Raw genomic sequence first — 15013 nt, 5'->3', positions numbered from 1 at the left:
ATCAAAACAATGAGAGAAATTAAGTATAACACTGACTTTAGAAAAAATCCATGAGTTTATTGTAATAAAAATGGGGGGGGGCGTTCTTTGCAGGAAATGCCATCTAATGTAGAAGGAATGTGCCTCAGTTTCCTCATCTGGAAAATGAGGTAATTGTACCAAAGTCACAGGGTTGTTATACGGAGTAAATGAGTTAATACGTGTAGAAGATCAGTGAAAAAGAGGAAGACCCTCAACAAGATAGATTGACGCAGTGGCTGCAACAATGGGCTCAAACATACCTACTGTTGTGAGGATGACACAGGGCAGGGTTTCCTTCTGTTACACATAAGGTCGCTGTGAATCAAACCGACTGGAGGGCACCTAACAGGATAACTTGTAAATCTCTGTGCCCTTCCGCTACACCCCGAAAGGGTCTAGGAGTCCTGGTGGCGCAGTGGTTAAGTGCCCGCCGGCCAGAAAAAGGTCACCAGCTGGTCTCCGGAAGAAAGATGTGGCAGTCTGCTTCCCTAAAGATTATAGCTTGAAAGCTTGTGGGGCCGTTCTACTCTATCCAACAGGGTCGCTATGAGTCAGAATGGACTCCACAGCAGTGTTTTTTTTTTTTTTAGAACGAGAATAAGACCAGACCACCACAAATGCGTGGAAACCTCCGAGGTTCCTAGAAAGAACGCTGCCAGAAGCACTGTTCCGCTGAAAAGGCGGGCGTTATGACGCACTTCCGGCCTTTGTAGTTTATCATTCCCTGGGTTGCGGTTGTCAAGGATTCAGAGGTGGAGCGATCTGGGCCAGCTGGCCTGTCGTCTCACGGATGCCTCGGTGAGCTTCCGAGTCCAGGCTGCTGAAGGGTCGGGACCTGTCTTCGAATGCCTTCGGAAGGGCGGTGTGTGTGCTGCGACCCCGGACTGAGTGTGGGGAGAGGGCGGCGGGGACTTCTTGGCCAGAGTTTGGCCGAAACGATGAGAGGAGGCTGCTCGGAGCCTGGCATGGCCTTATTTCATAAAGAACAGACTACCTTCCTCCCACCCCCTTTTGTGTATTCCTGAGCCCTTCAGCTACCCTGCCCTAGTAACGGTGCCACTGTGAACTCTTCCCCATCCTCCTCTTAGGATCCAAATAGATTTGATATCAAGGAATGTTTGTATTTTCCGACTTCTGTCTTTCTCAACTGTGGCCTTATTTTAAACAATAAGTAGAGATAGCTTTATAATGTGTCACCAAAAAATGGCACAGTGGTTAAGCGTTTGGCTGCTAACCAAAAGGTTGGCAGTTCGAATCCACCGGCCGCTCTTTGGAAACCCTGTGGGGCAGTTCTACTCTGTCCTGTAGGACTGCTATGAGTCAGAGTCGACTTCATGGCAATGAGTTTTTTTTTTTTTTTTGGTATGTGCCAGCCAAGCACTGTTCTAAGCATTTCCCAAATATTATTGAGGTGAACTTATATTGATGAGATAGGCACTGTTACTACCTGTCACTCCCTGCCTCCCTTTTTACACTGAAGAACATGTGGTTAAGTAACTTGCCCAGGATCATACAGCCTGTAAAAGGTGTAGTCAGGATTCAAATCAGGCCTTCTGGCTCCAGGGTCCATTTTCTTAAACCCTTTGCTATGCTGACTCCTCTCTCTGCTTCTGTGTTAGTTTTATAGGCACAACCCAGAAAGTTATTTCATTAACTTGAGTCAGATCCTACCCCTCTTTGGGTCTCAGTAGTCTGGGCCTCTAGTTATCATTTAAAATTAGAGAGGAGTATGTATCTGAAGACGTATGTCTGTCACAGCGTGTCTGCAAACCTGGTGAATTGGCCATTTCTGCCTGTGCTTGTGTATGTGTGTTTCCCCACATGCCCCCCCATGTTTGCTTTGGGCAATAGAAAAGAATACAGTCCTGGCCCTAAGGGAAGGTAGAAACCATTGGTTAAACCATCATTGTACAAAAAGTGTACATTATCTAATTAAAAAGTAGTTAATTTGCATATTCATTACGTGCCAGACTTTGTGAAAAATTACTTTATATATATTATCTCATTTACTGTTCTCAACTTTGCAAGGTAGTTGTCATCCTCAATTCATACATGAAGAGATTGGGGCTCAGAAAAATCAATCAAGTAACTTGGCCAAGATCACATTGTTAGTCAGAATTTACAGCCAGGTCTGCCTGTCTTTGTTTCCTGCTACCTATACTACCTCCTACTTACATGCATAGGAAAAATATGGGCCTATATCAACTGTGTGTGTGTATGTGTGAATGATTGTATATTCCTAGAAAATGTCTGAAAGTAGAGATTCCAGTCTTTAACAGTGGCTATTTCTGGTGTAGGACTTGGTGCAGGAATTCTATATTCCTCTATATTTTTTGGATTTAAAAAGAAATGTGAGAAGAAGTAAAAGTGAAAGGTAGATAGTGACTAAGGGTTAAAAGTAGAGGTCAGACAGCAGAGGATATAAGAGCCAGAAGGAGAAAGTGGGTGGGCTGGAATAAATGAGGAAGACTTCAGAGAGACTGTGAGATTTGAATCAAACTGCACAGATGGGGTACAGTTTGAATAAATGAAGAATGTAGACCAAGGACACAGAGCAGAGATGAAAAAAGCCTGATTAAAAATAGTGAGAATAGTCTAACTGGAGCTGAGGGTTTTTGCATGCGGACTAGAGGAACTCAAGAGCAGAGTGAGACAGTGGAAGCTAGAGGTCTGACTGGTATTGAGCCAGGCAGGAGAGTTTGGAATTCACCTAGTGAGCAGTGGGGAGTTATTGATGGTGACAGCAGAGGCAAGAACGGTGGTGGTGGTGGGGGGTTGAATTATGATTAAAGCACGTTTGCATTGTATACTTAGTACTTGTCTTCACCTACATGTGTATCCTTGGTAAAGAGCATCCCTCTACAAGAATGATGGTAGATTTGGGGGTGTTAGGCTTGCCTTGGCTCAAAGAAAAAACAGCTTAAAATGCAGATGTATTTTTTATTTTTTTAAAGTAAGAGGACATTATTATGCTAGTTGTATACCCAGTGTATACAACAAGGTAGTGATCCTGAATGGGAAATTAATAACCGTGTGCTTGTTTTTTTTTTTGTGACCAGTAGGGCAAGGTTATAAAATCTTAGGTAGCCTTTTAGACAAACTAGGTTCAAAGAGAACTAATATGGCCTGGTCTTTTTTTCTAGAGTGGAGGACCTGGGTTTTCAGCTTACCAGATAAAAGCAAAACCAGGGGAAGGAAACAAAAAGGGCCTCAGGATATAAACAGAAAAGAGGAAAATTGTTCTTAGTGAAACTGAGTAAAGAATTGAGACACCACATACTAGAATATGACTGTACTGAGATTTCCTATTGGCAGAGCTCAAAGCATTAGCTACATTGTCTATGAATAGGAAAACTTTTGACTTGAAACCAAGGGGTTATCAAGTAGGAAAAAGAGTCTTATTTTTCCAGGGTCCTAGAAGGTTGAAAAAAGAGCACGAGTGACTGTTTAATTCTTGAACCCATGCTGGGTTAATCAAGTAATATGAGAGCATGTATTCTTAACTTACCTATTTGATATTTACACCCCAAAACTTTCTCACTCTAGTACAAACTCAGCTCACCATTGTTTAAACCATTATCATCTCTCCCCTGGATTACTGCCACAACCTCTTAATTGTCTTCACCTTTCCCCCAAAGTCTGTGCTTTTCACAGCAGCTAGAATTGTACTTTTAAAATGTTAAGTAAAATTTTGTCACTCTGCTCAAAACCTCCAATGGATTTCCACGTCTCTTAGAGTGCCTTAAACTGATACTATCTCATTAACATAATAAAGAAAACCCACTCCCAAATGGGATTATAACCACAGATATACCAAAAACAGCTAAAGCCATTGCTGTCGAGTGGATTGAACTCAAGAGCAACCCTATAGGACAGAGTAGAACTGCCCCATATGGTTTCCAAGGAGAGCCTGGTGGATTCGAAATGCCAGCCTTTTGGTTAGCAGCCATAACTCTAACCACCACCAGGGTTTCCAGCCACAGGTATAGGAGTTAGGATTTATAACACGTTTTGGAGGGACACAATTCAATCCATGACAGTATGCTACATAAAGTAAGCATAAATAGTATTCTGTGAAATTTTTGTTTCAGTTATTTGTGTGTGTGTATATCTCACACATGCACAAACTTATACATTCATATACACGTGTATGTGTGTTCTGGGTCACAATATAAAATATTTCTTACGGAGTATCCTGGTTAAAAAAAGTTTGAAAGCCTCTGCCCAAGAATGTTACTTAGCAGTCATTAGTTTGCATAATTATTTTTATTTTAGAAAGTTGCCCTCATGCTTCTGAAAGGTAACAGCCTTGAAAACCCTATGGAGGAGCTCTACTCTGCACATTTGGGGTTACCATGAGTGGGGATCCACCCGAAGACAAACAACAACTCGCCTGGTCAGACACTGTCTTAGTTACCTAGTACTGCTATAACAGAAATACCACAAGTGGATTGGCTTTAACGAAGAGGAATTTATTCTCTCACAGCCTAAAAAAAAATCAAACCAAACTCATTGCTGTCAACTCGATTCCAACTCATAGCGACCCTACAGGACAGAGTAGAACCACCCCATAGAGTTTCCAAGGAGAGCCTGGTGGATTCAAACTGCTGACCTTCTGATTAGCAGCCATAGCACTTAACCACCAAGCCACCAGGGTTTCCTCTTATAGTCTAGGAGGCTAGAAGTCAGAATTCTGTGTGCCAGCTCCAGGAGAAGGCTTTCTTTCTTTGTTGGCCCTGGGGGAAAGTCCATGCCATCAATCTTCCCCTGGTCTAGGAGTTTTTCAGTGCTGGGACCCTGGGTCCAAAGGATGTTCTCCCCTCCTGGTTCTTTATTCTTGGTGGCATGAAGTTTCTCTTTCTGCTCTCTTTGATATCTCAGAAGAGATTGGCTCAAGATACAACATAATCTTGTAGATTGAGTTCTACTTCATTAACATAACTGCCTTTCATACTGCCTCATTAACATCATAGAGATAGAATTTACAACACATAGGAAAATCACATCAGATGACAAAATGGTAGACAATCACACAAGACTGGAATCATAAAAAAAATAGCCTAGCCAAATTGACACATATTTTGGGGGGACAGAATTCAATCTGTAACAGAGACATTTGTCTTTCTGTTGGCAGTAATTTTTATTTTACATACAATTGCCCATATTCCACCCTCCAGGAGTTCCAAGAGGTTGCAAACTTTATCCCTGTTTTAAAGTATTAGAATTAATATTTACTTCATTTGGCTACCTTTGAGCCAAGACCACTCTGCTTGACTACTTTGATTCTTTTGCCTTAGTGTTTAGATCACATTCATTTAATCTTTCAATAACATTAATAAGAAAAATAACAATAGTTGTAATTTATAATACTTTAGAGTTTACCAAACTGCCAGCTTGTGTTCTTTATGCCTGATCTCCTTTGATCCTTACATGTATTAACCTAGAAAAATAGACAGTGTTGGTTTTGGAATTCCTGTTTTACAGATGGAGCCCTGGTGGTGCAGTGGTTAAGAGCTCAGCTGCTAACCAAAAGTCCACCAGCTGCTCCTTGGAAACCCTATGGGGCAGTTCTACTCTGTCTTATAGGGTCACTATGAGTTATGAGTCAGAATCGACTCCATAGCAACGGGTTGTTTTTTTTTTTTTTTTCCGGATGAGAAGGCTGAGGCTCAAACCATGAAGCCTGAAACTGGAGAGGGAGTACCTGAAAGATCATGCCTCAGTCCCAGATCTTCCACATAAGTCCAAACATAGGTCTGTCACCCCCACACTTCACCTAATTGGAAGGACTGTGCCTCTTCCCCAAGTCGTTTCTTTCATTCTCATTCCATCTTTTTAATCTTCTTTACTTTCCCACCCTCCTCAATTTTTCCCCCCATTTTCTCCTTGATTCTTAGTGTAATCTGTGACTGCTAGGGTCCAAAGTACTTGGTAACCTCTATGCAGCTAAAAACTTACTACAAGTCATGTATCTTGCCATTCAAATGAAAACCCAGTGTATTCAAGCTAATTAGTTTGAACTATTTTATTCAGGATGATCCTTCCATAAAACTGTGTTTTCATTGTTTGTTGTTATTTTTTAATTTTTATTTTCCATTTTCCTTCCCATAACAAGGCAGATATCCTAGATTACTTGTGTCAGTAATTGTTAGTCCTTATTTTTAATCACACATTCAGTGTTCTCTTTTCATGTGACAGAGTAACTAGTTTTTGTATAAATACTCTCAGTGCCTGCCTGTGATTAGCTTTTCTGCATTTTTACATTTCATTTTCTGCAAATTATTTCTTAGATCTCAGGATTTCCAAAAGAAAAGATCCAGGAGGACTTACCAAGAATAGATTCTTTTTTGAACAGTTATGCCTAAAATGGCCACCGACTTGGCCTTTCAAACTCCAGAGATGCAGGAGGGACTTCTCTCAGTGAAGATAAAGGAGGAAGGAGAGGACCAGCCCTGTGGGCGAGAATCTGGCCTGCCAAGAAATAACCCTCACAACAGAGAGATCTTTCGTAGACGTTTCAGGCAGTTCTGCTATCAGGAGACACCTGGCCCCCGGGATGCTCTTCGAAGACTTCAGGAGCTCTGCCATCAGTGGCTGAGGCCAGAGATACACACCAAGGAGCAGATCCTGGAGCTACTGGTGCTGGAGCAGTTCCTGACCATACTGCCTGAGGAGCTCCAGGCCTGGGTGAGAGAACATCGCCCTGTGAGTGGAGAGGAGGCAGTGACGGTACTGGAGGATTTGGAAAGAGAGCTGGATGAGCCAGGAGAGCAGGTGGGAAGATGGGATAACAGCGATTTGTACCTATGGAAGCAAGTATGGGGTATTGGTGCAATAAGAAGAGAAAGAGGATTTCTTTATGTCTGATCTGATGTGGGCTCTTAATCTCTCTGCCTTTGTTTTTTCTTTGCCAGCTTCTTGGTCCTTTTTTTCCTATCTAGTGGCCCTGAGAAGGCCTCCTTGCAAGTCCTCTCTGATATATGGTTCCCTTTATTTCCTCCAGACCCCAACCCATGCTCATGAACAGGAAGAACGTATGAAGAAGAAGGCAACTCTAGGAGCAGCCCAGAAGCCATCAGGTGCCCAGCTCCAAACCTTGGAGGAGCAGCAAGAGGAGTGCCTGATTCAGGAGATTGGTGAGGATTAGAATTTTATCAGGAAGCCTACCTCATTCCCTGAATGTTCAGTTATTAAACACGTATTTATTTAGTGTCTGCTATGTTGAGCCCTGGTGGTACAATGGTTAAGCGCTTGGCTGCTAACTCAAAGGTCGGTGGTTCAAACCCACCAGCAGCTCTGTGGGAGAAAAGACCTGGCAATCTGTTTTTCTGAAAATTTCAGCCTAGGAAATCCTTTGAGGTGGTTGTACTCTGTCATATAGGATTATTTTGAGTCAGAATTGACTGTGCAGGGCTTCAAACTGGTTCATTCCAGTTCAAACCCCTGCTGAGAATCTGCATTTCTACCCCAGATGTACTGAATCAGAATCTACAGTTTAACAAGATCCCCTAGTGATTCTTATGCAGAACCTACAGTTTAATAAGACTCCCTAGGTGATTCTTATATACATATATATATACATAAGAATCACCTGGGAATCTTGTTAAACTGTAGATTCTGATTCAGTATATCTAGGGTGGAAATTCAGATTCTCAGCAGGAGTTCAAACTGGAACAAACTGTTTCCAAGCCCTCACTCTACAACAACAAAAACACACCATGCAGGAATCTCTGGGTGGTATAAAGAGTTAAGTGCTCAATGACTAACCAAAAGATTGGCAGTTTGAACCCACCAGGAGCCCTGGTGATGAAGTGGTTAAAGTGCTCAGCTGCTAACTGAAAGGTCGCTAGTTAGAATCCACCAGTTGCTCCAAGGGAGAAAGATGCAGCAGTCTGTTTCCATAAAGATTTATAGCCTTGGAAATCCTTTGGGGCAGTTCTACTCTGTCCTGTAGGGTTGCTATGTGTTGGAATCAACTCGATGGCAGTGGGTTTGGGTTTGGATTGAACCCACCCAAAGATGTGTTGGAAGAAAGGCTTTGCGACCTGCTTCTGAAAAGTCACAGCCTTGAAAGCCGCATGGAGTGGTTCTACTCTGCAACACATGGGGTCACCATGAGTTGGAATAGACTCTATAGCAATTTTTTTTTTTTAATGCGAAGCACTGTGCTAGGCACTGGGGATATAGTGATGAACAAAGCAAACATGGTGTCTGTCCTCATGGTGTTTACAGTCTGATGGGAGAGGCAGACAAACAAGCAATTTCAATGAATCATTACTTCTCCCTAAAATGGACAGAAGCCCATATATAATTGTTTTAAAGTGAAGAAAATAAACAGAAAAAGTAGTTATTTGTCCTCTTTCACACATTCCCAAAACTACTTTTTTTTTTTCCTTTGGAAAGATAACATTCATGTTACCCATTTACTGTTTCAGATGGCAAAGCTGGGACTTGGGATGTGGCGTTAGCTCCAAAGAGGGAGATTTCTAAAGAAGTGAAATGTCTTGTGGAAGAACCTGGAAAACTGAATATTCCTCAGGTCCCTGAATGTGGAGACACCTGTGACAATGAGGGCAGATTGGAAAAGCAGCGAATAAGCTCTTCAGTGGAGAGACCCTATATCTGTAGTGAATGTGGGAAAAGCTTCACCCAGAACTCCATCCTTATCGAGCACCAGAGAACACATACAGGCGAGAAGCCCTATGAATGTGATGAGTGTGGGCGGGCCTTCAGCCAGCGATCAGGCCTGTTTCAGCATCAGAGACTTCACACAGGAGAGAAGCGCTACCAGTGTAGCGTTTGTGGCAAAGCCTTCAGCCAGAATGCTGGGCTTTTCCATCACCTCAGAATCCACACTGGGGAAAAACCTTACCAGTGCAATCAGTGCAGTAAAAGTTTTAGTCGGCGTTCTGTTCTCATTAAGCATCAGAGAATTCACACTGGAGAGAGACCTTACGAATGTGAAGAATGTGGCAAGAACTTCATTTACCACTGTAACCTCATCCAGCATCGGAAAGTCCACCCTGCAGCTCAATCCAACTAACTCCTTGGAACAGGTAGGGCAAAATTTCCTGATGTCAGACCATTAGTCAAAATAGCAGAGATACCTACTGCTTCTTACTTTGTCCCTGAAAGAACAGTAATACTTTAATCCTCGAGCCTGGAAAGCTCCAGGGAAAGCCAATGAAAATGCTTATGTGAACAGAAGCATAATAATACCGTAAATACATCAGTCAGGTTTTCTGTGGGCAGTGACATCCATAGCTTTGCCATACTGAATATTGCTTCTTGTTTCAACTTCATCATAATATATACTATAGATGTTGTCTCACACATACTTGTGCAAGAAGTTTCCTAGGTGTGCTTCAGGAAGACTCTTATTAATCCTAGTTTTAAAAAAAACTTTTAAAAATGTTAAATATTTAAAAAGTAGTTAAAAAACTTCTGCAGCCTGATTACAGAATAACACCAAAGGCAGTTCACTGATTATTTAAAAATTAATTTAAAAATAATTGTAGTATAATGTGTAATGTAAATTACCATACTTCTTTCCATGCTCATAAGATATGTTAAAATGCCTTTTAATCTACAAAAGGGGGCAGATGAATCCTCCCATATAAATGTTTTTCCCTATAGAGTTTTAGGAACTCGGTCTTTAGTCAAGGACCAAGAAATCGAAGCAACCATATATTATTAGCTTCTTACTGGCTAGTCACAACGAATATTGTTCATGATTTTAAATTTGTGAAGAGACAAAGAAATTTGACTAAAAATGTGATATTTCAATTCAGATCTTTGTTACAAAAATATAATACTTTTTGCGTTTTTCCTGTGACATAATAATCACTGCTTTTTTTTTTTGCTTTTTTGTTCCTTATTTAACCTTTTGTTATGGAAAATTTCAGACATATTCAAATGTAGAGAGAAGAGTACATGATCAGTCTTCCATGCTGATTGCTTTTTTATAACTTCCACACTTGAGAGCATTTTCTATTGATTATCTGGAAGGTCATACATACATAAATTGCTTGTACTTAACTCTGTTTGACTGTTTACAAAGCTTTGTACTAGGCCCAGGATACAAAGAAATGGAAAGCCTATGGAGAGAACAATCTGGTTTGGAAGACCAAATATACAGCGGATGACTTAAGAAAAATAAAAGAGCTATATATAGGAAGCTTAGCAATTACTTCTGCATTCCCTTATTTGACAGATAAGGAAATGGAGGCTCTGGGAAGTAATTGTCCAAAATCACAAAACTAGTTAATAGCAGAGCTGGAACCAGAATCCTATTTTCTAATTCCTGTTGCAATGCTTTTTGTACAAAGCCACTGGAAACATATCACCAAATAGAAATTATAAGTACGCAGAACTTACAGAATTTATAAGTCATTGAGGTTTTGCTCTGTAGCTTAACAAGCCCTCCCATCTATATGTTTCAATAAATGCATAATCCCTAAGTTTACTTCGCAATGGAGTTCCAGGAAAAGCCCCTCCCCCCCAGTCCCCACAGCTTATCCCTCATTTGAGGTATTTTATTTATTTTGTAGTGATCCCTTGTTTTTACCTTTTAATATTTAATTTACTTAGAGGGACTTTTTTTAAAAAAGGTAATACATTCTTCACATGGTTTGAAAATCAAATCAATATAAAATAGGTCCCCATGTTTCCCTTATAGGTAGCCATTTTATTAGTTCCTTGTGTATCTTTCAGTGCTTCGTTATGTAAATACAAGAAGATCTGAACATATAACCTTATTTCCCCCATGACACAAAAAGGTGGCATACTGTTTACACTCTTCTACACCTTGCTGAATTCATGAAACATTATAACCTTTAGAGACTACACATCATTACAGAGAGCTTTGTTGTTCTTTTTATAAGTAGATAGCATTTCATTTGTCTGTGTACCACAGTTTGTTTAATAGAACTCCATAGATGAAAAGGAACCCTAGTGGTACAGTGGTTAAGAGCTCAGATGCTAACCAGGTCAGCAGTTTGTACCCACCAGCCGTTCCTTGGAAACTTTATAGGTCAGTTCTACTCTGTCCTATAGTGTCATTGTGAGTCAGAATCAACTCGACAGCAAAAGGTTTATAGATGAAAATCACTATTTGCAAATGTTATATATTCTTTTTCATTCTTCACAATTTAGTCCAAGTCAAGCTCTTTCTATTTAAAAGCTGACAGCTTCCACATAAATTAGGAAACAGAATTTGAGAACCAGAATTTCACAATCTTTCTAGTATATATGCATTCTTTAAAATGATATAATACCTATATTATAATAATCTCAGTTAATAAGTGTCTTAAATGCCTCTCTGAAACAGTGTGTTTACATCATTCCATTGCATCAGCTAAAAAAGATTTAAAATATGAACAAATCAGGCTTTTACAAGAGTGTATTTTATTATAATAGAGTTCTTGACACCTGCAGTTGAAGGGTAGATGTTTGGTTTGGTTTGTGCTTGTTGTTTTACAGCTCCTCAGAAATTCTCATTTTCCTCTACAACTGGTAAAATGATTAAAAAAAAAAAAAAAAGTATGTCATAAAGACGCACCACTAAAAACACAGTAATGGTTAACATGATTAAGATAATTGACAGTGCACCAAACCAACTTTCCTTGTTTTCTGATATTTATACTAATTATTTTAGGAATGCATACCCCTCATTAATTGAGAAATAACATTTTACCTAACTGATACCATGTAAACCTTTGCTTCTTCTGTCATTTTTTCAATTCTTTCTGGCCTGAAGTTTTAGTTGCTGCTCTTTCACATTTCTAAATTTCCCTCTTCTCTTTTTTCCACCCTGGCTCCTTTTATCCAGCTCAAGACGTCTAATCTTCATCTCCTTTCAGTTGTTCCCTGTACCAGTACCCATCCCTCCCAAGCCCCTTGAAAAGTCCAACCTGAAAGATCAGAGTAGTCGAAGTTCTGTGGCCAAGAAAGGTGTGGAGAATTTTGATTTACATCCAATTAACTAAGTTTATTAGTTCTTGAAGACAGTCTAGTACCCCTTTGAGCACTGTTCAGGACAGTGGACACTGTGAATCAAGAAATGGCTGAGAATCTTCCAACCAAAGCCTGCCCAGAGCTGTAGATAGACTACTGAAGACTCTGTTTTACTGTAACTTTTAGTTAAAGGTCAGGACTCCAGAACTATCAAGACTCTGTCCATATTTTACATTTAGAAAAATCTCTTATTTTCTATATCTAACAACAGCATTCTTTAAAAAAAAAAAAAAACATAATTGATAGTGGAAGATCGTGTTTTATAGTTTTCCAACAAGACAAAAATTATCTCCAAGAATTTTTAAGAATAAATATATATCTGAAGTCAAAATCATTATAAAATTTGAATATTTTCTTTGGAGGAATTTTGAAATATAAAATGTACACCACTATACATGTGCTATTGGTTAAATCTTGAGTTAGTAATTAAGAGAAAAGTAGACTCTATGCAGAGGGAGATGGAAGGTAAAGGCAATGTTTTAGGTAGAGGGAACAGGATCATGGAGTTCCTGCAAGGAAGTATGGAAGCGGGAGATGGAAGGTGGGGGCCAGATGGAGAGGATCTTGAGCACTCCTAATGCGTTTAGTCTTTGTTTGGTGGGCAGTATGGAACCATTGAAGGTACTTTGTGTTGTAGTATAGGAGCTTTTTAAATGTGGAATCAGAGAATATTAACTTTAAAAAGAGATTTTAGCAGTTTAGCTCATTCTGTTCCTAGATGAGGAAGGTGAAGCCTAAAGCGGTTAAGCACTTGTCATGATCTATTTTTTAATTACATTAAAATGAAAAAAAAAAACAACTATGAACAAAGACCTTTGTGAATTACGTGTAATTTCATAGACACTTGGACTTGGAGCCCTGGGACATAATTTTAGGCATCTGCAAACAAGAGCAATGACAGCAGCAAAATGGAAAGGAAAATGAAGGAAGAAGAGCAAAATGTGAGAACATTAAAATGAATCAGAAGGCAAAATTAGATGCCTGAACTCTGGTTAACCCAATAAATGGTGACCAAAGAGAAGGAAAAATAAAATGATGTAGAGACAAGTTACAAAAAAAAACCTGCTTTATCTTCATCATATGTATTTGAATAGCTCCCTGTCTCTCAGTTGGACCAAGTGCCTTAGGTACTACTGCCTTAAAAAAAAAAAAAAAAACTGCCTTAAGCAGTGAAAATACCATAGTCTGGCTGCCCTTCATGCCTCAACCTTCTTAATTCTGTGGAAAAGAGAACAGGGACAAGAGCACAATCTATAAATCAGTATGTAACTTTTCATCATCTTTGGACCCTAGTTTCCCATGCCAGGTGCCTAAGCCTTATGACTGGGCAGTAATGAAAGCTCTGTTTCTTAATGTATACCTGCATTACAATCACTTGGGTTATTTGAAATGCAGTTCCCTGGTCACCCCACACCTTCTGAATCAGTTTCTGAGGACAGGGACTGGCAAACTGGCAAGGTCACTATATAATTTATTGTCTAATTTGGGATACTTGGGAGAGTGAAAGGCAGTGCTTTTAATAATTACACCAAAGAAGTAATTACAACAGGCGTAAACCAAGATGTATGTCCCCCTACTCATGACTGTTGCAATAGGCAATTTTTTCCAACTGAGGAGATAGAAGATGAGAGGGAAAATAAAAAATATATAATGTTCCCTTGTGAAAGTTAAGGCAGAACATATATGAAGCATTATACGGGAGGCTATTTGAAATTTAAATGTGAGGAATACCAGGTAGCCACCACCTGCCTGGTTTGAAATAATCTCCATGAATAATCTATTGATTAGGTAAGAAAGGGTGGGACGGTATATTTACAAAAAAACAAAAACAAAGGGAGCCACCCCCTTACCCCCCTCCAAAAAAAACCCGATGTTAACACAGTTATCTAAGATGAACCTAATGAGTGAATGAATGGTTTACCATACAAGATGAGTGGCATGGTGGAAGCACAGGAACTTTTCCATGATGGATCAATGGAGCAGTATAGAATATCCAACCTTACATTGTAGAGGAAAGGGGGAATGTGGGGCATGGGATCAGAAGTTTGCAGGAATAAGGTAGGGGGTGCTAAGCTAGTTTAAGCTGGTAGCTAGGATGAATGAGGTCCTGCATTGTGCCAAATAGTTTCATAAATTATTACATTTCATCTACATGATTGGCTGTGGAGCCAGAACCTTTATAACCACTGCATGGTGCCAAAGACAAACTGCAATGGCCTTGTTGCCATGTTCTGCAGTTGTCTCAACATCATTCACAAGGCCAAGGTTTTGGCCTCCCATCACCACCACTGCATTCTTCCAGCTTTCTGCTAATTCCGCATAGAAGGGTATGTAGTCAGAGATCTACAACACCAAAACTTGCTGGTGATCAGGAACCTAATTTATTTAAGTAAAGATTTAAAACAGTGGACACCCCAACAAGGTTAGAATTAATCCAAAAAACACAAAAAAATAAATGTTGGAGAGGTCGTAGAGAGACTGGAACACTTATACACTGCTGGTGGGAATGTCAAATAGTACAACCACTTTGAAAATCAATTTGGCACTTCCTTAAAAAGCTAGACATAGAAGTACCGTGCGATCCAGCAATCCCACTCCTTGGAATATATCCTAGAGAAATAAGAGCCCTCACATGAATAGATATATGTTCATTGCAGCACTGTTCACAATAGCAAAAAGATGGAAACAACCTAAGTGCCTATCAATAGATGAATGGATAAGCAAATTACGGTATATTCACACAATGGAATATTATGCAATGATAAAGAAAAACGATGAATTCATGAAACATAACATGGATGAATCTGGGAGGTTTTATGCTTAGTGAAATTAGTCAGTAGAAAAGGACAAATACTGTATGAGACCACTATTATAAGAACTCAAGAAAAGGTTTAAATACAGAAGAAAACATTCTTTGATGGTTACAAGGGTGGGACAGGAGGGAAAGGGCTATTCACTGACTAGATAGTAGACAAGA

At 39.8% G+C, this 15013-nt stretch overlaps 1 protein-coding gene across 5 annotated transcripts in view; it reads left to right on the top strand.

Annotated features, from left to right (window-relative positions):
* Positions 1-543: 543 nt before the first annotated feature.
* The window catches only part of ZSCAN23 (zinc finger and SCAN domain containing 23), a 55933-nt gene continuing 41463 nt past the window's right edge, over positions 544-15013 (top strand). For 3 of the 5 annotated variants that reach the window (XM_049886813.1, XM_049886823.1, XM_049886806.1), the window contains exons 1-4: positions 544-883; positions 6312-6795; positions 7025-7157; positions 8457-9077. In XM_049886813.1, coding sequence (XP_049742770.1) covers positions 6379-6795; positions 7025-7157; positions 8457-9064 — 1158 coding nt within the window. In that variant the 5' untranslated portion in view covers positions 544-883; positions 6312-6378 and the 3' untranslated portion in view covers positions 9065-9077. Of the gene's footprint in view, positions 884-6311; positions 6796-7024; positions 7158-8456; positions 9795-15013 lie in introns of those variants that run through there. The other 2 variants (XM_049886834.1, XM_049886796.1) reach the window with 2 other exon arrangements.

The sequence above is a fragment of the Elephas maximus genome, chromosome 1 (genome assembly GCF_024166365.1).
Source record: "Elephas maximus indicus isolate mEleMax1 chromosome 1, mEleMax1 primary haplotype, whole genome shotgun sequence".
In the NCBI taxonomy this organism is placed as follows: Eukaryota; Metazoa; Chordata; class Mammalia; order Proboscidea; family Elephantidae; genus Elephas; species Elephas maximus.
This window is presented reverse-complemented; position numbering and strand designations above follow the sequence as displayed.